This window comes from Stegodyphus dumicola, chromosome 1, assembly GCF_044657685.1.
Source record: "Stegodyphus dumicola isolate Sdum_Otavi_A_Nest chromosome 1, ASM4465768v1".
Taxonomy (NCBI): Eukaryota; Metazoa; Arthropoda; class Arachnida; order Araneae; family Eresidae; genus Stegodyphus; species Stegodyphus dumicola.
The window spans coordinates 9,410,126-9,429,596 of NC_140768.1; the positions used below are offsets into that span (position 1 = coordinate 9,410,126).

At 34.9% G+C, this 19,471-nt stretch overlaps 1 protein-coding gene across 5 annotated transcripts in view; it reads right to left on the bottom strand.

Moving 5' to 3' along the window:
- The window catches only part of Wnt2 (Wnt oncogene analog 2), a 236,748-nt gene that overhangs the window by 39,386 nt on the left and 177,891 nt on the right, over positions 1-19,471 (bottom strand). For 3 of the 5 annotated variants that reach the window (XM_085812605.1, XM_085812609.1, XM_085812603.1), the window contains exon 2: positions 7,854-8,080. In XM_085812605.1, the coding sequence (XP_085668731.1) occupies positions 7,854-8,080 (227 nt within the window). Of the gene's footprint in view, positions 1-7,853; positions 8,095-19,471 lie in introns of all 5 variants that reach the window. The other 2 variants (XM_085812614.1, XM_085812617.1) reach the window with 1 other exon arrangement.

Sequence of the window (19,471 nt, forward strand, 5' to 3'; positions counted from 1 at the left end):
TCGTAATTTTTAATATAGATATTTTGATTTTTTATGCATTTTTGCCTTCTCGCGAAGTGAAAACTGAATTAATTGAGAAATACTCAATCGTCTGCGAAAAACTGTTTCTTTTTTGTTTTGTTTGCTTAATTTCTTTTATACATCATTCTAGCTTTATTATAGTATTTGAATAGAACATGTGGCAACGATTAGATAATTCTATTCTTTAAATGATATAAATTTTGTGCATTATGAGTTATAATATGAAAGAAATATAATACTGTTAAGTTAACGTAGCGCCAGAGTGTCGCTATGGTAAACAAAGTGAATTTTAAAGAATGCATTTATTATATTGTGGTTTATGCGCTGTCGGCGAAGTAGGTTTAATTCAATCTAATAAGTTTAAATAAAATGCAAGAAAAAATGCGTATAATTTAATATTCCGTACAAGGAAGTCATGTGGTGTACACATAAGATTTTTTCCGAAAAAAATTCCGTCGTTCGCTTGCAGTCTATGGAACTGACCAAGAGGATTGCTGCATTGGAAAACACTAAATTAAACGGTAGCCAAGGCGGCCGTCTGGGCGCACATGGACTAGCATTCACATATTTTAGCTTTATTTATTTCATCTGTATTTTCTCTGCCTGGGTGGATACACGCTTCTTCAAATTGCCCTTTTACCAATATTTTTGAAATTTAAAGATCTTCCGTTCCTTTGATTTTGATTTGTGAAATTTTTGCCTACCACTATCAATGTAATATATAGCATGCACACATACAGGAAAGAAAAGACATATAATGGCAGGAACATTCTGAAGGAATATGGCCTCAATCTGAAACAAACAACTCAAAATTCTAATATCAAAAGTTATGGAGGAATTTAAATTAAAAGCACACATTTTCATCGATTTCTAATTTGTTTTGAAACAACGACATACAAAGCTGAATTTGCCCCGACTGTTTCAATTCATTTTTTGCCACATTTAATCGACTAAAATTGAATATAGGTGAAATACGGTACCGGATATTAATGATGTCAGGTATTTAATGAAAATAACTCATAACAGAAGAAAACACCCTGATCGGATTTTGTTATAATAAATTACGAATAACTGAAACTAAGCAAAAGTTTAAAGGATGAAAGAGTTACTGAATTGAATTTATGATAAGAAAGTCAATAAATAATAAATTTAAATACCATAAAAATTAAGTGAAATAAAACAAATGAAAGGGGAAACACATCATGATACCGAAGATAAAAGAAAGGTAAGTAATTTAATCAATAATGTTTCTCATTCAGATCAAACTACAACTTTATTTTGTCTTGTAATCCTTTTAAAGCTACTGTTCCCAGATGAATACGCCCCCACAGAAATTACTCTTCCGGACAGAATCGCATTCTGATATGAAGGATCAATTCGTCGGCTGCTCAAGCGGTTACATTTTGCTTGGAAATTGAGGCATTCGTTGAGGCGTTCCCCAGGGAAACTGAGGCAGCATAGAATAAGTTTTACAAACAGCTAAATAAAATAGTGTATTTATAACAGAATATTGTGTTTAATATTGCGATTCAGTTGCACAACAAAGCACAAGAGATCATCTTATTCGAATGTTCGATGCGCTCTGGCTGGAATTACGATTTCACTCAAAAGCTGAAATTAACCGGGCTTTGGCTGAATTTAAAGGTTCATTATAAACAGTTTTTTCCTCTCTGAAAATAGATACTAATAACGTACTGAAAATGCCAAACCCATCTTTAATTCACGCATTTATTATTGTAATATCAAAGAACTAACCACCATAGACTATTAACTAACTCTATTACACGGTTCGGCGAGCTCAGTTTCTTGATGGTTATTATGTTGGTAAATTGTGCATTTTTTCTTTCAGAATGAGTGAATTGTGTTATTCTTATCTTCCGGTCAAAGTTTCTATGCCTTTAGTTAATTTGCATGCAATAGTTATAGAATTATCAACAATTTAAAAGTTGTTTAACAGCGGTTAAGCCTAATTTTCTTAGCATGGCAGCGATATTTGTTTACATTTGCATCTTAGCAGAATAGTGGGTTTGTTGCCAATCTAGAGAAACTAAGCTTTACAACAACAAATTAAAGTCTTCTTTTATTATTGCGAATTAAATTATGTTTAATCTATTCTGGAATTATCATTTAAGTTATTAAATTATCTCATATATTGACTCAGCATAGCGTCCACAACAAATTATCTCCCTTTCTGCACCTTCAGTGTCTTTTTGCAGAGTGGGACCAAAAGAAAGCTTTTAAGTTTGTGCACAGAAAAATCTGCCTTCTTGCCGAATTGCTTGTTTTGCGTAGAAACTGCAATTTTAACTGTAAAAACTGTTTTTCTTATTGTTTTAAAGTTGTTTATCTTAAAACAATAAGAAAAACAAACACAGTTGTTTATCTTAACTATTTCTTTGAAACTATGCGGGATATAAAATTTACGATCACTCGTTTTGAATGTATTAAAAATTAAATTTTTTTACCTATGATTTTCAGAGCATTTTACCAATTTATTTTTAATGTTTTTCCTTTTTAAGTAAAATGTAAAATATTGCTTATTATTCTTAAATGATATGTTTTTAACCATCATGCAACATTTAAAGAAGTTTGCTGGAGGTTTTTTTTTTTTTTTTTTTTAAGAAAAGTATACCGAAATAGCAAACTGTCTCTAACGATTCGTCAAAGATAAGAGAAATAAAAGAGATGGTTTTTAAAACCTGTAGGCATTTTATTTATATTTTATGGGTTTAATAGGATCTCAAATCTGTCTACTTTGATTGAAAAAAAGAATCTAGAGTATAAGTTTATTTTTAGAAAAGTTATACCCTAGTAACTTTTGTCTCGAAATAGTTGCATTTCGCCTGTCGAGATGTCGCATGTCCCCTTAAATCAGAATTTAATTTCTTTAACTGCACTGAAGACGGAAGACAAAGATGAAAGGAAGGAACATTTACTCTCTCATCCAACACAATTCTAAATATCTTAATACTATGGCAAATTTTCTTCATGACTGCTATAAATATTATTTGCTGCGAGAAAAATTTTTCTAAATACAAATCAATTAAGACATTAAAGACCTATAATTAAATATTTTGCGTTTAAGAAATCTTACCTAAACAATAGCAACTGGAGTAGTAAAATAAATATCTAGAATGTCATCGACGATTTTGCTAACAAGCAGAATGGCACCTTAGAATACCGAAGTTTTATTTCAAAAATAAACATAGAACTTTTATTTCGTACCCTGTATGCCATTTTTGCATTTTATAGGTTTTCTGGTATGCACCGAAGAGCAACAAATGGTTTGCTGTGGTCGGAAAAAGTTCCTGGCTACGTCATTGCTAAAACGTTGCACTACAATTCTCATCAGCTTAGCACAGAACTGTTAACAGATATACAGCCATTCACTATTATAGCGAACAGCAAAGCACTAGTGCTACCGATCTACATTCCCTACATAATAGTCGCATTCATTATGTAATCTAGTTTGCATTCTGGCGAAGGTCGACAGAAAGAGAGAAAAGAGTTAACATAAAAATAAAGAGTAATTAAGCTTTACGACTGCAGGCATCGAACATTTCTTAGCACTGCAGATGAATTTATCGCAGATTTGCGTTTCAGGCATCGAATATTTCGTAACAGAACGAACTGCCTGTAAGTTGACCAGCCATGGTAGCCGATGATTTTGATATTCCGTGGAGGTGATATTTAATACCAATGTTAATTTATGCTCTCAGAAGCACAGTTAGTTTCAGAGGTGCTCATCGTAGGAAGGTGTCCACGAAAATGTTCATCATATAGAATGTTTTCAAAAGAATATCCCTCCCCCAACTTTTAAAGGGCTACAATATTTTTGTACACGTTAAATAAAAAAATACTGTACAGTTTATTGAATTATAAATGTTCAATGTGACCATCATTAGAAACAAGAGTGAGGTCCAATCGATAGCAAAACTCATCCTACATAATTTTTAGCATGTTCGGTGTTACAGAATCTTCAGCTCGTCACTGACAAAACTAGAGTATGATATTCCTTCTATCGAAAAGATGAATTGCGTTTTTGCGACGAAATACTTGTTGAAGAATCGTAACCGGTTCATTTTTAGCAACTTAAAAACGCCAAACGCTTTTTGTTCTTCGGTTCTCATCTCGAAGCAAACTACACTCATGTCCATAAATTAAGGATAATGCAAAATCAGGCAAAGGAAGAGTTAGAAGCAAAACAAATTTGACTTATTTGTAAAGTTTATTTATTAAACAAAAGGTAAAGAGCAGAAAAAGATGCTATATGTTTGATATTATTAAAAAAATTAGCGATTTTTTCTCCCTAGAGCAAATTTCAAAAAACACCTATTTACAAAAAAAAAAAAAAAAAAAAAAAAAAAAAAAAACAATATTATATGGTTGGTATGATTGTTAATACATTGTATGTCTTCCAGACGATGCAATGCAGTCCGTACAACGCCTAGGCATGCTGAGTATCAAATTATCGATCTGATCTTGGGGGATATTACACCACTAAAAAGCAATGCTCTCCGAAGTTCCGGTAGACATGTAGGAGGAGGATGACGGGCTGCAACTCGTCGGCCAAGCATATCCCACACGTGCTCTACTGGATTCAAGTCCGGTGAGAATGCTGGCCAGTCCATACGGGTGATATCATCCGATTGAAGGCATTCGCTTACGATGTTTGCACGGTGAAGACGAGCGTTGTCATCCATAAACACAAATTGTGCGCCCATGGCGCCCGAAACAAGCGTATATGTTGTTCTAGAATGACATACCGATAGATTTGGCTTGTCATGATTCCAATTTGAACATGCAGGTCAGTTCTGGAACCCAGAATAATTCCACCCCAAACGAGCACTCCTGCACCACCGTAACCGTGTCGTTCAATGATGTTTTCTTGGTGGTAACGGGTACCTGGAGCTCTCCATTGAAAGTCCGACGAGAATCAGACTGCAAGCTAAACCTGGACTTGTCAGAAAACATCACACAAGCCCACTGTTGCGGTGTCCACAACGCATGATCTTTATTCCAGTCTAACCGCAGGCGACAGAGAGTTGCAGTAAGTGGAACGCATCTGACAGGTCTACGAGCATATAGACCAATCTTCCCTAAGCGCCTGTACACGGTCTGCCTTGAAATTGTCGTACCAGTGGCTGAAGAGAGCTGACGAGACAGGTCTGAGGCTGTGCTCCGCCCGTTTCTTTTGGCAGTAACTGCCAAATACCGGTCCTCATTCGGCGTTGTAACTCTGGGGCGACCTGTGCTGTAACGTCTACTCACATTATCATCATCTTGGAATCGTTGCCAAAGCCTGGAGATGACACCTGATACTTCCAGTTGGGTACGCCCACATTCCAGACGGCCGATAATTCTACCACGTGAAAAATCATCCAAATGCATCCTTTGTGTCATAGCTATTCGGTTATTGCAGTGAAATGCTTATAAAGCGCCTGCGAACAATTTTACTTCTTTGCCTGTATTCCTTATATATCACTCTCTTACACTCTCGTCATTGTGACGTACCATCGGTGTCATCTGGTTACTTCCTGAAATTTGCATATGATTCTTGAAGATGTGTGTAGTGATTTTACAGGTGATATATTTATTTTAGAGTTCGATTTCCGCGTGATTCCGAATTATCCCTAATTTATGGACATAAGTGTAAAGAAACTCACATAGTTAGGACTATGATCGCTCATAACATCCGTACCGCCATTTCTCATCAGATAAGAATTTCTCTTTCACTACGATTTGTAGAATGGTCTGCCTACTTGTTTGGCTGAGAAGATTAAGTATTTAGTAAATACCCTGTATTACAGAAGAATGAATTACCTATGATATATTATGTTTCTGCGTAACCTCTGATAACTGTATATTCTGCACTGCATGAAATTCCTGTTGAAGAAATCTGAAGATTCAGCTGAATGATTTATTATTAACTCGACAAAAAGCACCTGCAGAAAATGTCAAAACCATTATATAAATATTGTCACCATATGGTGTCGGATGATCTCAGAATCTTACTTCAGGTAAACTGGTAATAATAGCTGACAACAAGAGAATTCGGATTCACTCGTTTGCAAGCTTGGATGAGTTCTGCGCGTCTTATCCCACAGTGAAATGAATTCGCTGCTCAATAGGCGAGGATTTTTTTTCTCGGATGAGTTTTTTTTGGATGAGTTCTGCGCGTCTTATCCCACAGTGAAATGAATTCGCTGCTCAATAGGCGAGGATTTTTTTTCTCGTCGTGGACAGACTATATGCTTTTAGTTGTCCAGTTTGACGTTACCAGAGAGTTAAATTAAAATTTTCACAAGCTATTATTCAAATGTTTCAGGTAAATCTCGATCACGCAAAGGTAAATTAAAATACTGAGTTTTCTTAACTGCTATTCACGTTGAAGGTCTATCGAATTTTTCTCCCTTGTTTAAACATAAATTATTCTTCGCTTTTAAAAGTACGCTCCGATGCTGCTAAACTGGTCGTGACTGCGACAGCCTGTTTTTACGGAGAGTAATTGAACACTTCGATAACTAAAAGATTTCCGCACCTCTGGTTAAATGACTTGAATTTTATTATTAGGTCGCATGACACAAGGGCCGTCGTCCGATCCCGTGTAAAGCAGATTCTAAAACAACAGTAGCAATATTCTTGAGGCTAACATTATTGGTGTGAGAGCGCAGGAATAGCAAATATTCCTGATGAGAAAAACAAACGCTTTCGATGTCAAATCAATGAAGTCACACGAAAAACTGCCGACGAAGATAGCTGACATACCAAAAATTCTACTCTGCATGGCAGATGGGAGGAGCTGTGGTGATGCAGTCCGTGACGAGCTGTGATGATGCAGTCCGTAACGAGCCGCCCCCCCCGGGGGTTGACTCAGGCGAACACCTGGGAAGTACTGGTTAGGATTTGTACCTAGGCAGTCTCAACCACGGGGATATATAATTTGACTTCACAGGACTAGAGCCTGAGTATTGTACTCGGGTTGGTTCAGGCTTGGCAGGGACCGTACTGGTACTGTCGTGTCTGTTCCTTCGGCTGTGGTAGAGCTATATGGTACATTTGTCGACTGAGTTCCCAGGGGTTTGACCCCATTCAGTTCTCGTGGCGGGGACTGACAAAGCGGACAGAGCACCTTTCTACAATGTGGTTTGGCCGATGGAATGGTGCCCGGAGGCAAGGTGACAGAGTATCAAACTAGCAACGTTTTCGTTCTGCCCAATGCTTAGTAAAAGCCGGGCGGGGACTGCGGGGGTTGCGCCCGCGAGAACGAGGTCCCCACAGGCGTTGGATATCTCTAACTCTGAATAGGTCCCGTATAATGAGGACCTGGGACGGGGGTACCTCGCCTGATATGTCAGCCCTTGACGAGCTGTGATGATGCAGTCCAGAAGCTAGGCTATTGGCTGCAAATAGGGAGTAAAAATACAAAATACGCCGGATTAGCGAGAGAAACCTCATTAAATGAACTGGTAAAAAGTGTTAGCGGTTTACGGGCCAACTGCATATTTGTTCGCAAATAAGAGCGACATTCAGACTTTTGCGTCGTAAATGCTGTTATGTTAAACTGCAAGTAATGGTTCAATTTTTAGTTATTGTTAATACAGTTTCATAAGTTCACTATTCGTGGATTCTATCCTTAACATATTTATAACTAAAACAGATCAAACGTCATAACGATATCCCGACATACAGGTCCTTTACGAACAATAGCTTTTAGCTTGGAGAAAAGCAGTATTCATAACCGTGTCGGTACTTGTATATTGCAGCACAGATATGAAGGTTTGTGGATTAGCAAAAATTAGACAACTTACATAAAGATGATATTAACTTACCTACGACAACGACGTGCCCGAAGACCTGATTGCTTCCAATAGCTGTACAGTTCCATCTGTGATTCTTGAATTGCCTTTGGCACTCGGCCACCCCCAGGCGGTTTCCCTCGCCAATAGCTACTACGATGTCTGGCCGGGTTTGGCAGAACATGCGTTGCGATGACGTCAATCCAGGGATCTTGTTGCAGATGTCGGCGGCTCGAACAGCAATCACCCACGACATGGCTCTGAGAAGTAAAAGCTACAATAAGAAGACATAGCTATGTACAGAATGCGAAACAAAGTAGGCAAACAATATACAATCGACTCGTATTAGTATGACCATCAATCCAATAAACCTGCCTCAATATAAGTATCCATGAAAAAGTCCCGACGGTTATTTATAAACTTAATGTAATGTTGCTCTCAATGTAACGACCCATAAGTCGGTTAAATTTCCAGAAAATTTCATCTTTAAGTACTATGTTGCAATTGATAAAAATATTCACAATGCGAAGGATTTATCCGATGACTATTTAATTAGCAACTTCTCTGAATTCTCAGCAAGTTGATACTAATGATTTTTTTTTTCACTGAAGACAGTCTATCTGTCTTCAGACCTTCAAATCATAAAGTCTGAAACAATTACGTGTATCAATAAAAAATGCAAAATATGCAGCTGGAATTCTGAAAAATTCGAAAGAACCCAAAGAAATGGAAATGCAAGGTTTATATTTTGTATGAATTTTTAAAAATTTTTGAAAACTGGAAAACTCGTTGTTGATGACTAAGAATTTAACACCAAGGATAAGTAAGTCACTGTTGAGTCATTAGATAAGTCATTGTTGAGGACTACAAATTAAACACCTTTTTGCATGAATGTTTCAATAAAAAGGTTTGAGTTCTTCTTACGTAAATTCCAAACAAACGTTTTAGTCATTCATTATGTCTAGATATGAAATTTTGTAATCAACAAAAATTTTTTTAAATATTTCACCATCTTAGTAGGAAGACAACAGGAACAAATTGCAGAAAGTGATAGATTATTTCTGCAGCAAAATATCCGTTTCTCGAGGTTAAAAATACATTTACTTTTGCAAAATTTCTGAAGCATTACATTACATCGCCTTGTATTTATCATTCGTACGCACTGCAAGTATTGCCATTGCGCGAAAAAATCCCCTTCCCAACAATAGTGATAATCAACTCATAGGCTAAAGTGACAAGCGGCCATGGTGGACATTGTTACCCTTCCATTCATCTTTATTCGTAGATCATGATAACCAACGCCTTCATAGTCACCAGTGTCCACTGATTGTGTTTTGACGTAAGAAAAGTCTTCAGAGGAATCATCTTAAAATCCCTCAAGTGTTACGCTATGTCATCATGGATATCACTTGAGAAATATTACCAATATGAGAAACAGAATTTGTCTTCCACGCGTCTCTCAAACAGGCGGTTCTTAGAACGTTTGCAATATCCTAGCTAAATTAATAGTCCTTGAAAGCTCTAATACTTACAAACTGCGTAGCGGTTTATCGCAGAATTCTCGCATATAAATGATAACCCCAAGGAAGGATTAAATTTACCCTTATTTCAACTCAAAATGATTAAGAGATGGCTCCTTCTAGGGCTTACAGTAAACCTCCACTAGGGCTTTAACTCAAGATAGAAAATAAGAAACTAATGTAATACTAACTAAACTAAAACCAGCCGAAGCTACAAAGAATTAACAGAATTGGTTCTTATTATTAAAGATCACCGGCGAATACTAGCAGGCACTTGACAATATGGCCGAAGCGTAATAAGATTAGACTTTTAACAATAGCGTGGCCCAGAAGGCAGAACACGCTCTCCGAGGCTCTTCTACTGAAGTGACAGAGACTTCAACTTAAATACTGGTTTCTACCTCATTTACATAAAACGAAATCCTGAAAACTCATTCTGATAGGAAATCGCAGATGGGAAACAAGGAGGTAAAGTAAAGCTTGTTCCAAAATAAAAATAACTATTAGAAAATTAAAATAAACCCCTACAAATTCATATGCGGAGACACTTAATTCAATTTACTTAATAGAATTTAATGAAATGATATGATAATCGAATGCTTAACAGACTTGGTTTATTAATTATGGTAAAGCACACTAGGGCTATCTGCCTAAGGTGTGGTGTGGTGTGGTGTATTTAATTATGGCAAAGCACACTAGGGCTATTTGCCTAAAGGGAGGGATGCCTTCGTGGAGGACTTTCTAAGGGAAACTGGCTCGTATACACGTTACACATGGGGAAAACCACGAAAACACCCATGCAGCCAGCCCGTTCGCGGGATTCGAACCTCGGACCGAACTACCAGTGTTCAGCGACTTTACCGCTCGGCCGCTGGTGGGCCGAATGCTTAACAGAGACTGTAATTATGTTGACAAATGTTTCACATTACTTGTGCACATTGTGCTTAATTAACACTTAAATTATAATATGTTTATTACTCACAGATTTCATTTATATTGCAATATCTCCATTTGGATATACCGTGTTTAGGTCATTAATATATTTCACAGAATGCTCTTGAAAGAGGTCTAAGAGCTTTATTTTGTTGTCTTTTCCCGTCAAACATTTTTACTCTTGCTATTACGCATAAGGATAACCGACAAAAACATTCGGCAAGCTTTTTGATATAGTGAAAACGCACTATGCTTTATGAAACCTTTATGTCAGGAATAATCTACTTTTTCAGTCAGATGAAATCGTTTTCCTAACAGGTCCTATTCATACTTAAAAAAAAAAAAAAAAAAAAAAAAAAAAAAAACACGCCCCTTTGGACGTAATTGAAAATCTGAAACTTTTCAATTCACCCCCCCCCCACACACACTTTAGTTTTTCTTATCATTTTTTGCCCGAAGGAGCGTTAGGCCAGAACAGCTATTAGTTGTGAAAAGGCATTTTGCATCGGTTCACTTTCAAAGGTGTATCACTTTTCAAATTGTTGCCACCAAATATTATCGCCTTATATTATATTTAAAGAAATTAAATAATGAAGGATCTGCGTAAATGTATGTACGTTTCTGGCATTGTGAGAAAAACGACAGTACCTAAAGCCATCAAATTTGAATAACGTAATGCTCTACTAGAACTTCACCTGGAAGCCCGAATTTTTAACTTCGAATTTGTTTTATTATCTGTTTCAAATTTTGTAAAACATTAACAAATTTTTGATTAACACAACGATTTCAAAGCCAGCAAAGTCAACACTGTACGGGGGGGGGATTATCTCCAGCGCGGCGAAACTGCCTATCTGAAATTCTAAAGATATGCTGTTTTTAATTAGTTTGTGATATTGCTGTTGAATTAAATTTTATGCCATTTAAGTACAAAGAACATGATATTTAATAAATAAAGGTAACACAAAAAACGTCCCTTTGGGCGTAATATAAAATCTGAATTCTCAGCTGGAAATTTTCCACGAGCTTTTAAATTACAAGGCGCGAAAATTGCATTTATGGTGCTCCTGCTCTATACGAATTTTGTCCAATTTTCCTCGTGAGGAAATTAGTGCCCCAACTTTTCCTATTACCATTCGTATAATGGTATTGTTATTTAAACCGCAACGATAATAGTAAAGTGTAATGTCACTAACTATAGCACGTAATAACGAGACTTATCACCAGATCAAGAAATAGAAGTGAGCTATGCAGTTCGTTGACAAGGAACACGCTTTCTGGGATGAAATTATGGAGATAGAAGCAAGGAATATTTCATATTATCTGATAAAGAAAAAGTCAAAGGTGGCAGCAATAGATATCACTGCAAAAACATGCATAAAAGAGCCGGGATTCATACTGAAAACTATTTCGATATATGTTACATTATTGAAAATTCCAATAAATATCCAACACCTAACTTGTAAGTACTTACAGCTTATAATACGTAAGTAGCTTATAAACCTCGTTTGAATGAAAGTCATGTTTTATATACAGGTTGTTTATAAAGTCCCGGACCCATTTTGATGCTTAATAACTCATAAAATAATAAAGATAGATTAAAATTAATAACATAAATGGTTAGATAGACTCAAAAAGGTTCATGACCATTGTCAATGAACTTCCACGTGTGCCACCTTCGTCGCACGGAGAATATCAAGTTGATATTCAATTTCACGCCAGGTACCGGCAAACATGTCGGCATCCACAGAGGCTATTGCGGTTGTAATTCTGGCTTTTAGGTCATCCATTTTCGACACTCTCCTACTGTAAACGCTGTCCTTTACAAATCCCCAAAGGAAAAGGTCCAGCGGCGTTATGTCAGGTCATCTGGGTGGCCAAGGAATTCCACCTCCTCGTCCAATCCATCTTCCTGTAAAATGGTCATTGAAAGAACTACGAACGATGGTACCCCAATGAAGGTGGTGCACGATCTTGAAGTTAGATAGTTGTGGAAATACGAAGTTTTCCAACATGTCTAAGTATACGACTGATGAGACCGTCTTTTCTGTAAAAAAAAAAGAAAGGCCCAATGACACGGTCGTGCATTAGTCCACACCACACATTAATCTTTGGGGAATCCCTTTGTGCTTCACGGTATTCATGGGGGTTTTCAGATCCCCATAACACTGCAATAATTACCAAAAACAAAAGAGAGAAAATTGCAATTAATAAGCCAACGATATTTAGAAAAGTACAGATATTTAAACTGGAAAATGAAATTATCTGAAATTAACCACACGCGCAGACGATATTTACAAAAGTAAAGATATTCAAACCTGAAAATGAAAATATAAGTTATTCCATCAATAAATGCCATAAGTTTGTTTATATCTTCATTATTTTATGAGTTATTAAACATCAAAATGGGTCCGGGACTTTATAAACACCCTATATATATGTGCGTATGTATGTTGTGTGTATATTCGACTGTCTTATCCTATTTCTAGTTATTGACATTTATTTTCACCGTGACACATTTCTTCCCAGAATCTTGATACTTTATTCAACATACAAGCACTTCAAAAATCAAATATCCTGCAGACATTCGGGTTTTCCACTCAAATAAACACTGCTACTACCATCACCACCTCCACTTCTACTTAATTAAAGCTGTTGAATTTCCCACTGCCCGCTAATGATCGTTCTGCGCCGATCCCTTGTAGGGGTGCGGCACGAGGGGGTTGGGCCTCGTTGGAAGCCCATTGAGCAGTTCTATTACGCACACCTCTGTGTACTTACAAATACCAGAAGTTCTTTAACAACACGCCGGCGACGATACATTGAAATCAAACATTGCGCCACTTTGCGTTGTTCAACATTTGCATTAAAAATTTTTTTTTTCGTAATTTGTTTGATTTTTTCTGAAGAGGCCGAGACCGGTAGCAAGCTCTTTCCAGCGATATGCAATGATTTAGCGCTGTCGGTGGCGAATTATCTTTCCTTTTTAATGTCCCCCCTCGTATGTATTATCTTCCAGCGCTCCTTTCTTAAATGCTTATTCTATCCATGTCTAGATTAACAGCAGAGATAACATTCTACTCTTGACAGTCGCATTTTGTTCTGACAGCACTCGCGACGTCGTGTCGTTGTCTCGGCTACGGATTGTAAAACACCAACACAAGAAACGTCTTTAACAAAATTTTCACATTTCAGCAGCGCTATGCTACGCTGTTACGCATTCATCATTTGCGAGCCTTGGTAACAGGTTCAGGTTCAGGTAGAAATGTAGTGGGACACCCAATGTTTACTATAAGTAATGTAGGTATAGTCCCACTACACTTCGGCTTATTTTTAAAGTTAATATTAAAAAAAATACATAGTATAATAAAAAAAAATCTGAAATGTTTCAGATTTTAAATTACGTCCAAAGGGGCGTTTTTTAACATTTTGTGTGTTACCTTTCTTTATTAAATATCATGTTCCTCGCACTTAAACCATAAGATCCAGTGCAACAGCAATATCGCAAAATAGTTTTAAAACGAGCCTATCTTTAGAATTTCCGATACAGAGACTCACGCGCTGGAGATAAAAATGTTTTTTCTGCACAACGTTGCCATTGCTCGCTTTGAAATCCTTGAGTTTGTTAATCAAAAATTCGTCAAAGTTTTAAAAAATAGGAAATCGATCATAAAACAAATTTCAAATTTGGTCTTCCACATGCTCATATTCGTTGGAGGATTACGTTATTCAAAATTCGATGACTCTATGTACCGTTGTTTTATCACAATACGAGAAATATACATACATTTATGCAGATTTTTCATTATTTAATTTCTTCAAATATAATGCAGGACTCTAACATTTTGTGGCAACAGTTTGAAAAGTGAACTGACGTTTATGAGTCCGACGCAAAATGCCAAAACGAAACTAATAGTCCTTCGGGATTCAAATCCCTTTGGACTAATAACACATAATATAACGGTATAAATAGTATATCGCTATTTTGATTGATATCATATCTATTAGATATAATTATAGAAGTTATAATAGGTATAACAATAGTAGGCTAACAGTCATAATTTATAACAGTTCATAATAGTTCCTTGAGATAAAGTTTATTTTATGAATCTGTATCTTCTTTCTCTTCTTTTTCCTTTTTTTTTTTTTTTTTTTTTTTACTATATCAGTATTATTGCAAGGGTTTGTTTTTAAGATAATTTGATAAGAAATGTTTTCCTTTCCTGAAATGTTAGTTCCTTGAGATAAAGTTTATTTTATGAATCTGTATCTTCTTTTTTTTTTTTTTTTTTTTTTTTTTTTTACTATATCAGTATTATTGCAAGGGTTTGTTTTTAAGATAATTTGATAAGAAATGTTTTAGATGAATTGCAGCTTCAAAAATGAGTTTTGACATTAATTACTTTAGTGCTCACATTAATTTTTTCCTATTGAAGATAGATATTTCATTGTATTTTCTATTTTATTTTTTAAATGTTTGTTGGTAATTGCAAAACGAAGGAAGGCATTGATATTTGAATTAGGCAATTTAATATGATTTGACTTTGTTAAGGGACATTGAGTAATATAATGGATTGGATCACCTTTATTTCCACATACACGTTGCTCAGAGTTTGAGATGTTGAATCTGAAGAAGTATGTGGGAAATGGCCCATGTCCAGTTAAAAAGCGGTTTATATAACCATTGACCATTGTACATGTATCATTTACATGAGGTGCTATTTGATGTAATTGTCTTCCTATATTTATTGTTGTCCATTCTTCTTCCCACATTTGGAGGCTGATTTTACATAGACAGTTCTTGAGGTATGATTTCGGCCCAGGAGATTTTTCTTGAAGGGATATTATTGTTGGTAGTAGCTGATTTGGCTGCTGAATTGGCTTCTTCGTTACCAAGAATTCCGACGTGAGCCTTTATCCAATAAATGTTTGGTGATATTTGAGGATATTGGATAGTTTTGTTAAAAATATCTTGGATTATTTCAGATGTGTGTTTGGGATTTTGTAGAGCTAGTATTGCGGATTGACTATCTGAGAAAATATTGATTTTTTGTAAATTGTTATCGATTGAGTATTCTATTGCCATTCGAATTGCGTGTAATTCTGCTTGGAAGATACTGTTTTCCTTGGCGAGTCGATTTTGGAGAGTTATTTTCTGGATTTGATCTATTTGTATTATACATGCACAGCCTTGGTAGCAGCTGCCATTGCGCGAAACATCGCACTGCTCCATAGAAATGCTTAACAATCTATAGGGCATTCGTAATCAAAGATGCGATTTATTGCGCAACGCCACATCAGTTACTCTAACCCATGATCAACAAACATGAAGGCCACCTTGAATTTACTTTTATATTCATTTTGTATCTTAACTGATACACTTTAAAATGCATTTAATTTATAGTAGGTGCATTTAATAAATTTGTCGTTATTATAGCACTTGTATTATAGTAATTTAATGAAAGATGTTTTCTAACGGGATATATTCTCTAGCTTCGTAAAGGATGTCCTCCTTTCTTCCATAACGGGTAATATAGACAACTCCCGATTAATCTCACCGCGGATAAACTGTGAAATTAACCTGATTGCGGTTTAACCAAGCCTTTCTTAAAATACATAAATAAAAGTTACAATTATTTATTGTGGAGCGATGGAAAAATTATTATCACAAGCTCTCAAAATAAAATAAAATTTGAGCAGAAAATGCTTTTTGTAAGATCAGTTAGGAATTGTTTTTAATCCACCAGAGAATGCTATTTAATTGCACACAATCTCAAATATATACATATTATTAAATCCTCCAATCTCACATATATACATATTATTAAATCCTCCAATCTCACATATATACATATTATTAAATCCTCCAATCTCACATATATACATATTATTAAATCCTCCAATCTCACATATATACATATTATTAAATCCTCCAATCTCAAATATACACATATTATTAAATCCTGCATTAAAAATAAACTTCTTAAAGGGAAAAATAAATGTCTCACAGATGGGTGTCCTAGGGAGATGGCCGAAGGTCCTCCAATCTCAAATATATACATATTATTAAATCCTCCATTAAAAATAAACTTCTTAAGGGGGCTCATACACCTTAAACCTCTTATGATCTTCAAATATATGACCGTTGCAAGAATTGGGATATTTTATTTATTTTAAAAGCAATTACTTCCAACTTTTTACAGCTGACTACATAATATAGCTGCTTTCTGAAATAGTGATCAGAAAGTTTGTGTTGCCACAAATATTTGTGTAATTTAATCCGCTTAGTGACAAAAGTTTTTGTCATGTTTCCACCTTGCGCGCATGATATTTTAAAAATAGCTAAGGGTACATACTTGAAATTTAATGGAATTCTTTATATGGGCATTATTTTCTAACTAAACCAAAAATTTGACGAATATTTTAGTATAAAAAAATTTATGTACGAAAACATTACAGGTTTTTTTTAATAAAATACATTTTATAAACTCAACTCCAAATAAAATGAAAATTTAACATTAAATTCTTAGAATTTTAGGTTCACAGTAGTTTCCAAATGTTATAAAAGCTATGTATTAAATATGGAATTAAATTATGCAACAGAATGTTTTAAACTGTGCGCGCAAGGTGGAAACTTGACGAAAACGTTTGTCACAAAGCGGATTAAATTATAAAATTTTTTTGTGGCAACACAAAGTTTCTGATGACTATTTCAGAAAGCAGCTATATTATGTAGTCAGCTGGAAAAAGTTGGAAGTAATTGCTTTTAAAATAAATAAGTTATCCCAATTCTTGCAACAGTCACCTATTCGAAGATCTTATGGGTTTTAATGTGTATGAGTCCCCTTAAACGGAACAATAAATGTCTCACAGATGGGTGTTCTAGGGAGATGGCCAAAGGTAGATTTTATTCCTGATAACAATGCTGTGTATATTCATAGAATCATTGCTTATGTATACATTTAACCTTCTTTAAGACGACTACTCATGTTTTAAATGATTCTGGCGCTTTTTAACGGTAATTGTCTTAGAGCAGCTATTCCCAACTTGTGGTATGCGTTTCTCTAGGTGTGCATGCTGGTTTAGTCAATGAAAAAGGACGGTAAGAAACAGATTGTTATAATGACTGCTGATAAAAAGAATACAATTTTTAAGGAATTTTGAATATATTGTTACAAATTTTGTATTTAGTTACATATTTTCAGTAGATTTTCAATCAAAATTGTTGTGTTCCCCCGTCCATTGCAGCATGAGACCTATTTTAAGAGAAAGCTACGCAGGAAAAGTAAAAATACAAGAGCACGTGCATTTAACATTTAATACATAGATATCTCCTAATTTATATTTAAACTGAATAAATGTAATTGTCTGCTATGTTAACTGTAACCATAATTCCACACTCTTTTGCTTTCCAGAAATCTCGAGAAGCAGAGTTTATCAGAAAGATCACGCGCGCGCGGTTAAAAAGCTATGAAAGCCAGAGAAAGAAGATCTCGGCTCAGTAGCTTAATCACTCTTTTATTATTTTAATTAGCTGCTGTTGTTATTGTTTCGAGTTCAGCGTAAGATCGGATTAGCTTTCTTTTTGCACTGCACTGTATTTTAACGTTTTTAGTAGTCTGGAGTATAATTAATGATGGTACTGCGTGATATTGTGTATCTCCGAGGAAAATTCTAGCGTTTGGTTATATTTCTTTTGATAAGAAGAAATTTTATTAACATTTTATCTTGTTAATATAAATATCATCAAATTTTATTTATATTAACTTGTGCATTCAATCTCTTATGTACCTGTACGCAAGCAACAATTTCTTTGAATAAATTTTATTAACATTTTATCTTGTTAATATAAATATCATCAAATTTTATTTATATTAACTTGTGCATTCAATCTCTTATGTACCTGTACGCAAGCAACAATTTCTTTGAATAAATTTTATTAACATTTTATCTTGTTAATATAAATATCATCAAATTTTATTTATATTAACTTGTGCATTCAATCTCTTATGTACCTGTACGCAAGCAACAATTTCTTTGAATAAATTTTATTAACATTTTATCTTGTTAATATAAATATCATCAAATTTTATTTATATTAACTTGTGCATTCAATCTCTTATGTACCTGTACGCAAGCAACAATTTCTTTGAATAAATTTTATTAACATTTTATCTTGTTAATATAAATATCATCAAATTTTATTTATATTAACTTGTGCATTCAATCTCTTATGTACCTGTACGCAAGCAACAATTTCTTTGAATAAATTTTATTAACATTTTATCTTGTTAATATAAATATCATCAAATTTTATTTATATTAACTTGTGCATTCAATCTCTTATGTACCTGTACGCAAGCAACAATTTCTTTGAATAAAAAAGAAAGTAACTGCAAGGATTTCCAGCGTGACTGTTACTGATTGGAAATGTATCCAAAATTAATGTATTTGATTGCAATTAGCTCCGCTGTCACACGAGTCATATTACTTGGTTATGCCGCACGCAGGCGCCTCCTTCCAAGCTCTGATACTGCATATCGTATAAAAGAATGATATTAAAATAATATAATACAAAGATTACATTTCAATCACATGAAGGGGAGTTAGTTATCAGTTCTGAAGGCGTGGGTTAAAGATGTTTTATAATTACAGTTTTATTATGGGGTATGCAAAGGAGAAATGTTAGCAGTCGTTGTCTTGGAAGGCTAACATTCATTATGCATGTTTTTAAACGTTTCCAGAAAGAACAATCTTAAAGACATTATTATTATTATTAGTAGTAGTAGTCCAAAGGTGCTTCGTCCCTGAAAGACTACTGTTTTCGTTTTGCGATTTTGCGTTGAATCATTATAAATGTCTGTTTCACTTTTCAAACTGTTGCCACCGAATATTATCGCCCTGTATTATATTTGAAGAAATTAAATAACGAAGAATCTTCATAAATGTATGTATGTTTCTCGTATTGTGATAAAACGACGGTATCTAGAGCCATCCAATTTTGAATAGCGTACGTTTCCACCCAAAAAAACCCACCATCTGGAAGCCCAAATCTGGAATTTGTTTTATTATCTATTTCACATTTAGTAAAACTTTAACGAATTTTTGGTTAATTTGAATTTTTGATTTCAAGGACTTCAATGCGATCCATGGCAACGTTGTACAGAAAAAAAAACATTTTTATCTCCATCGCGCGAGACT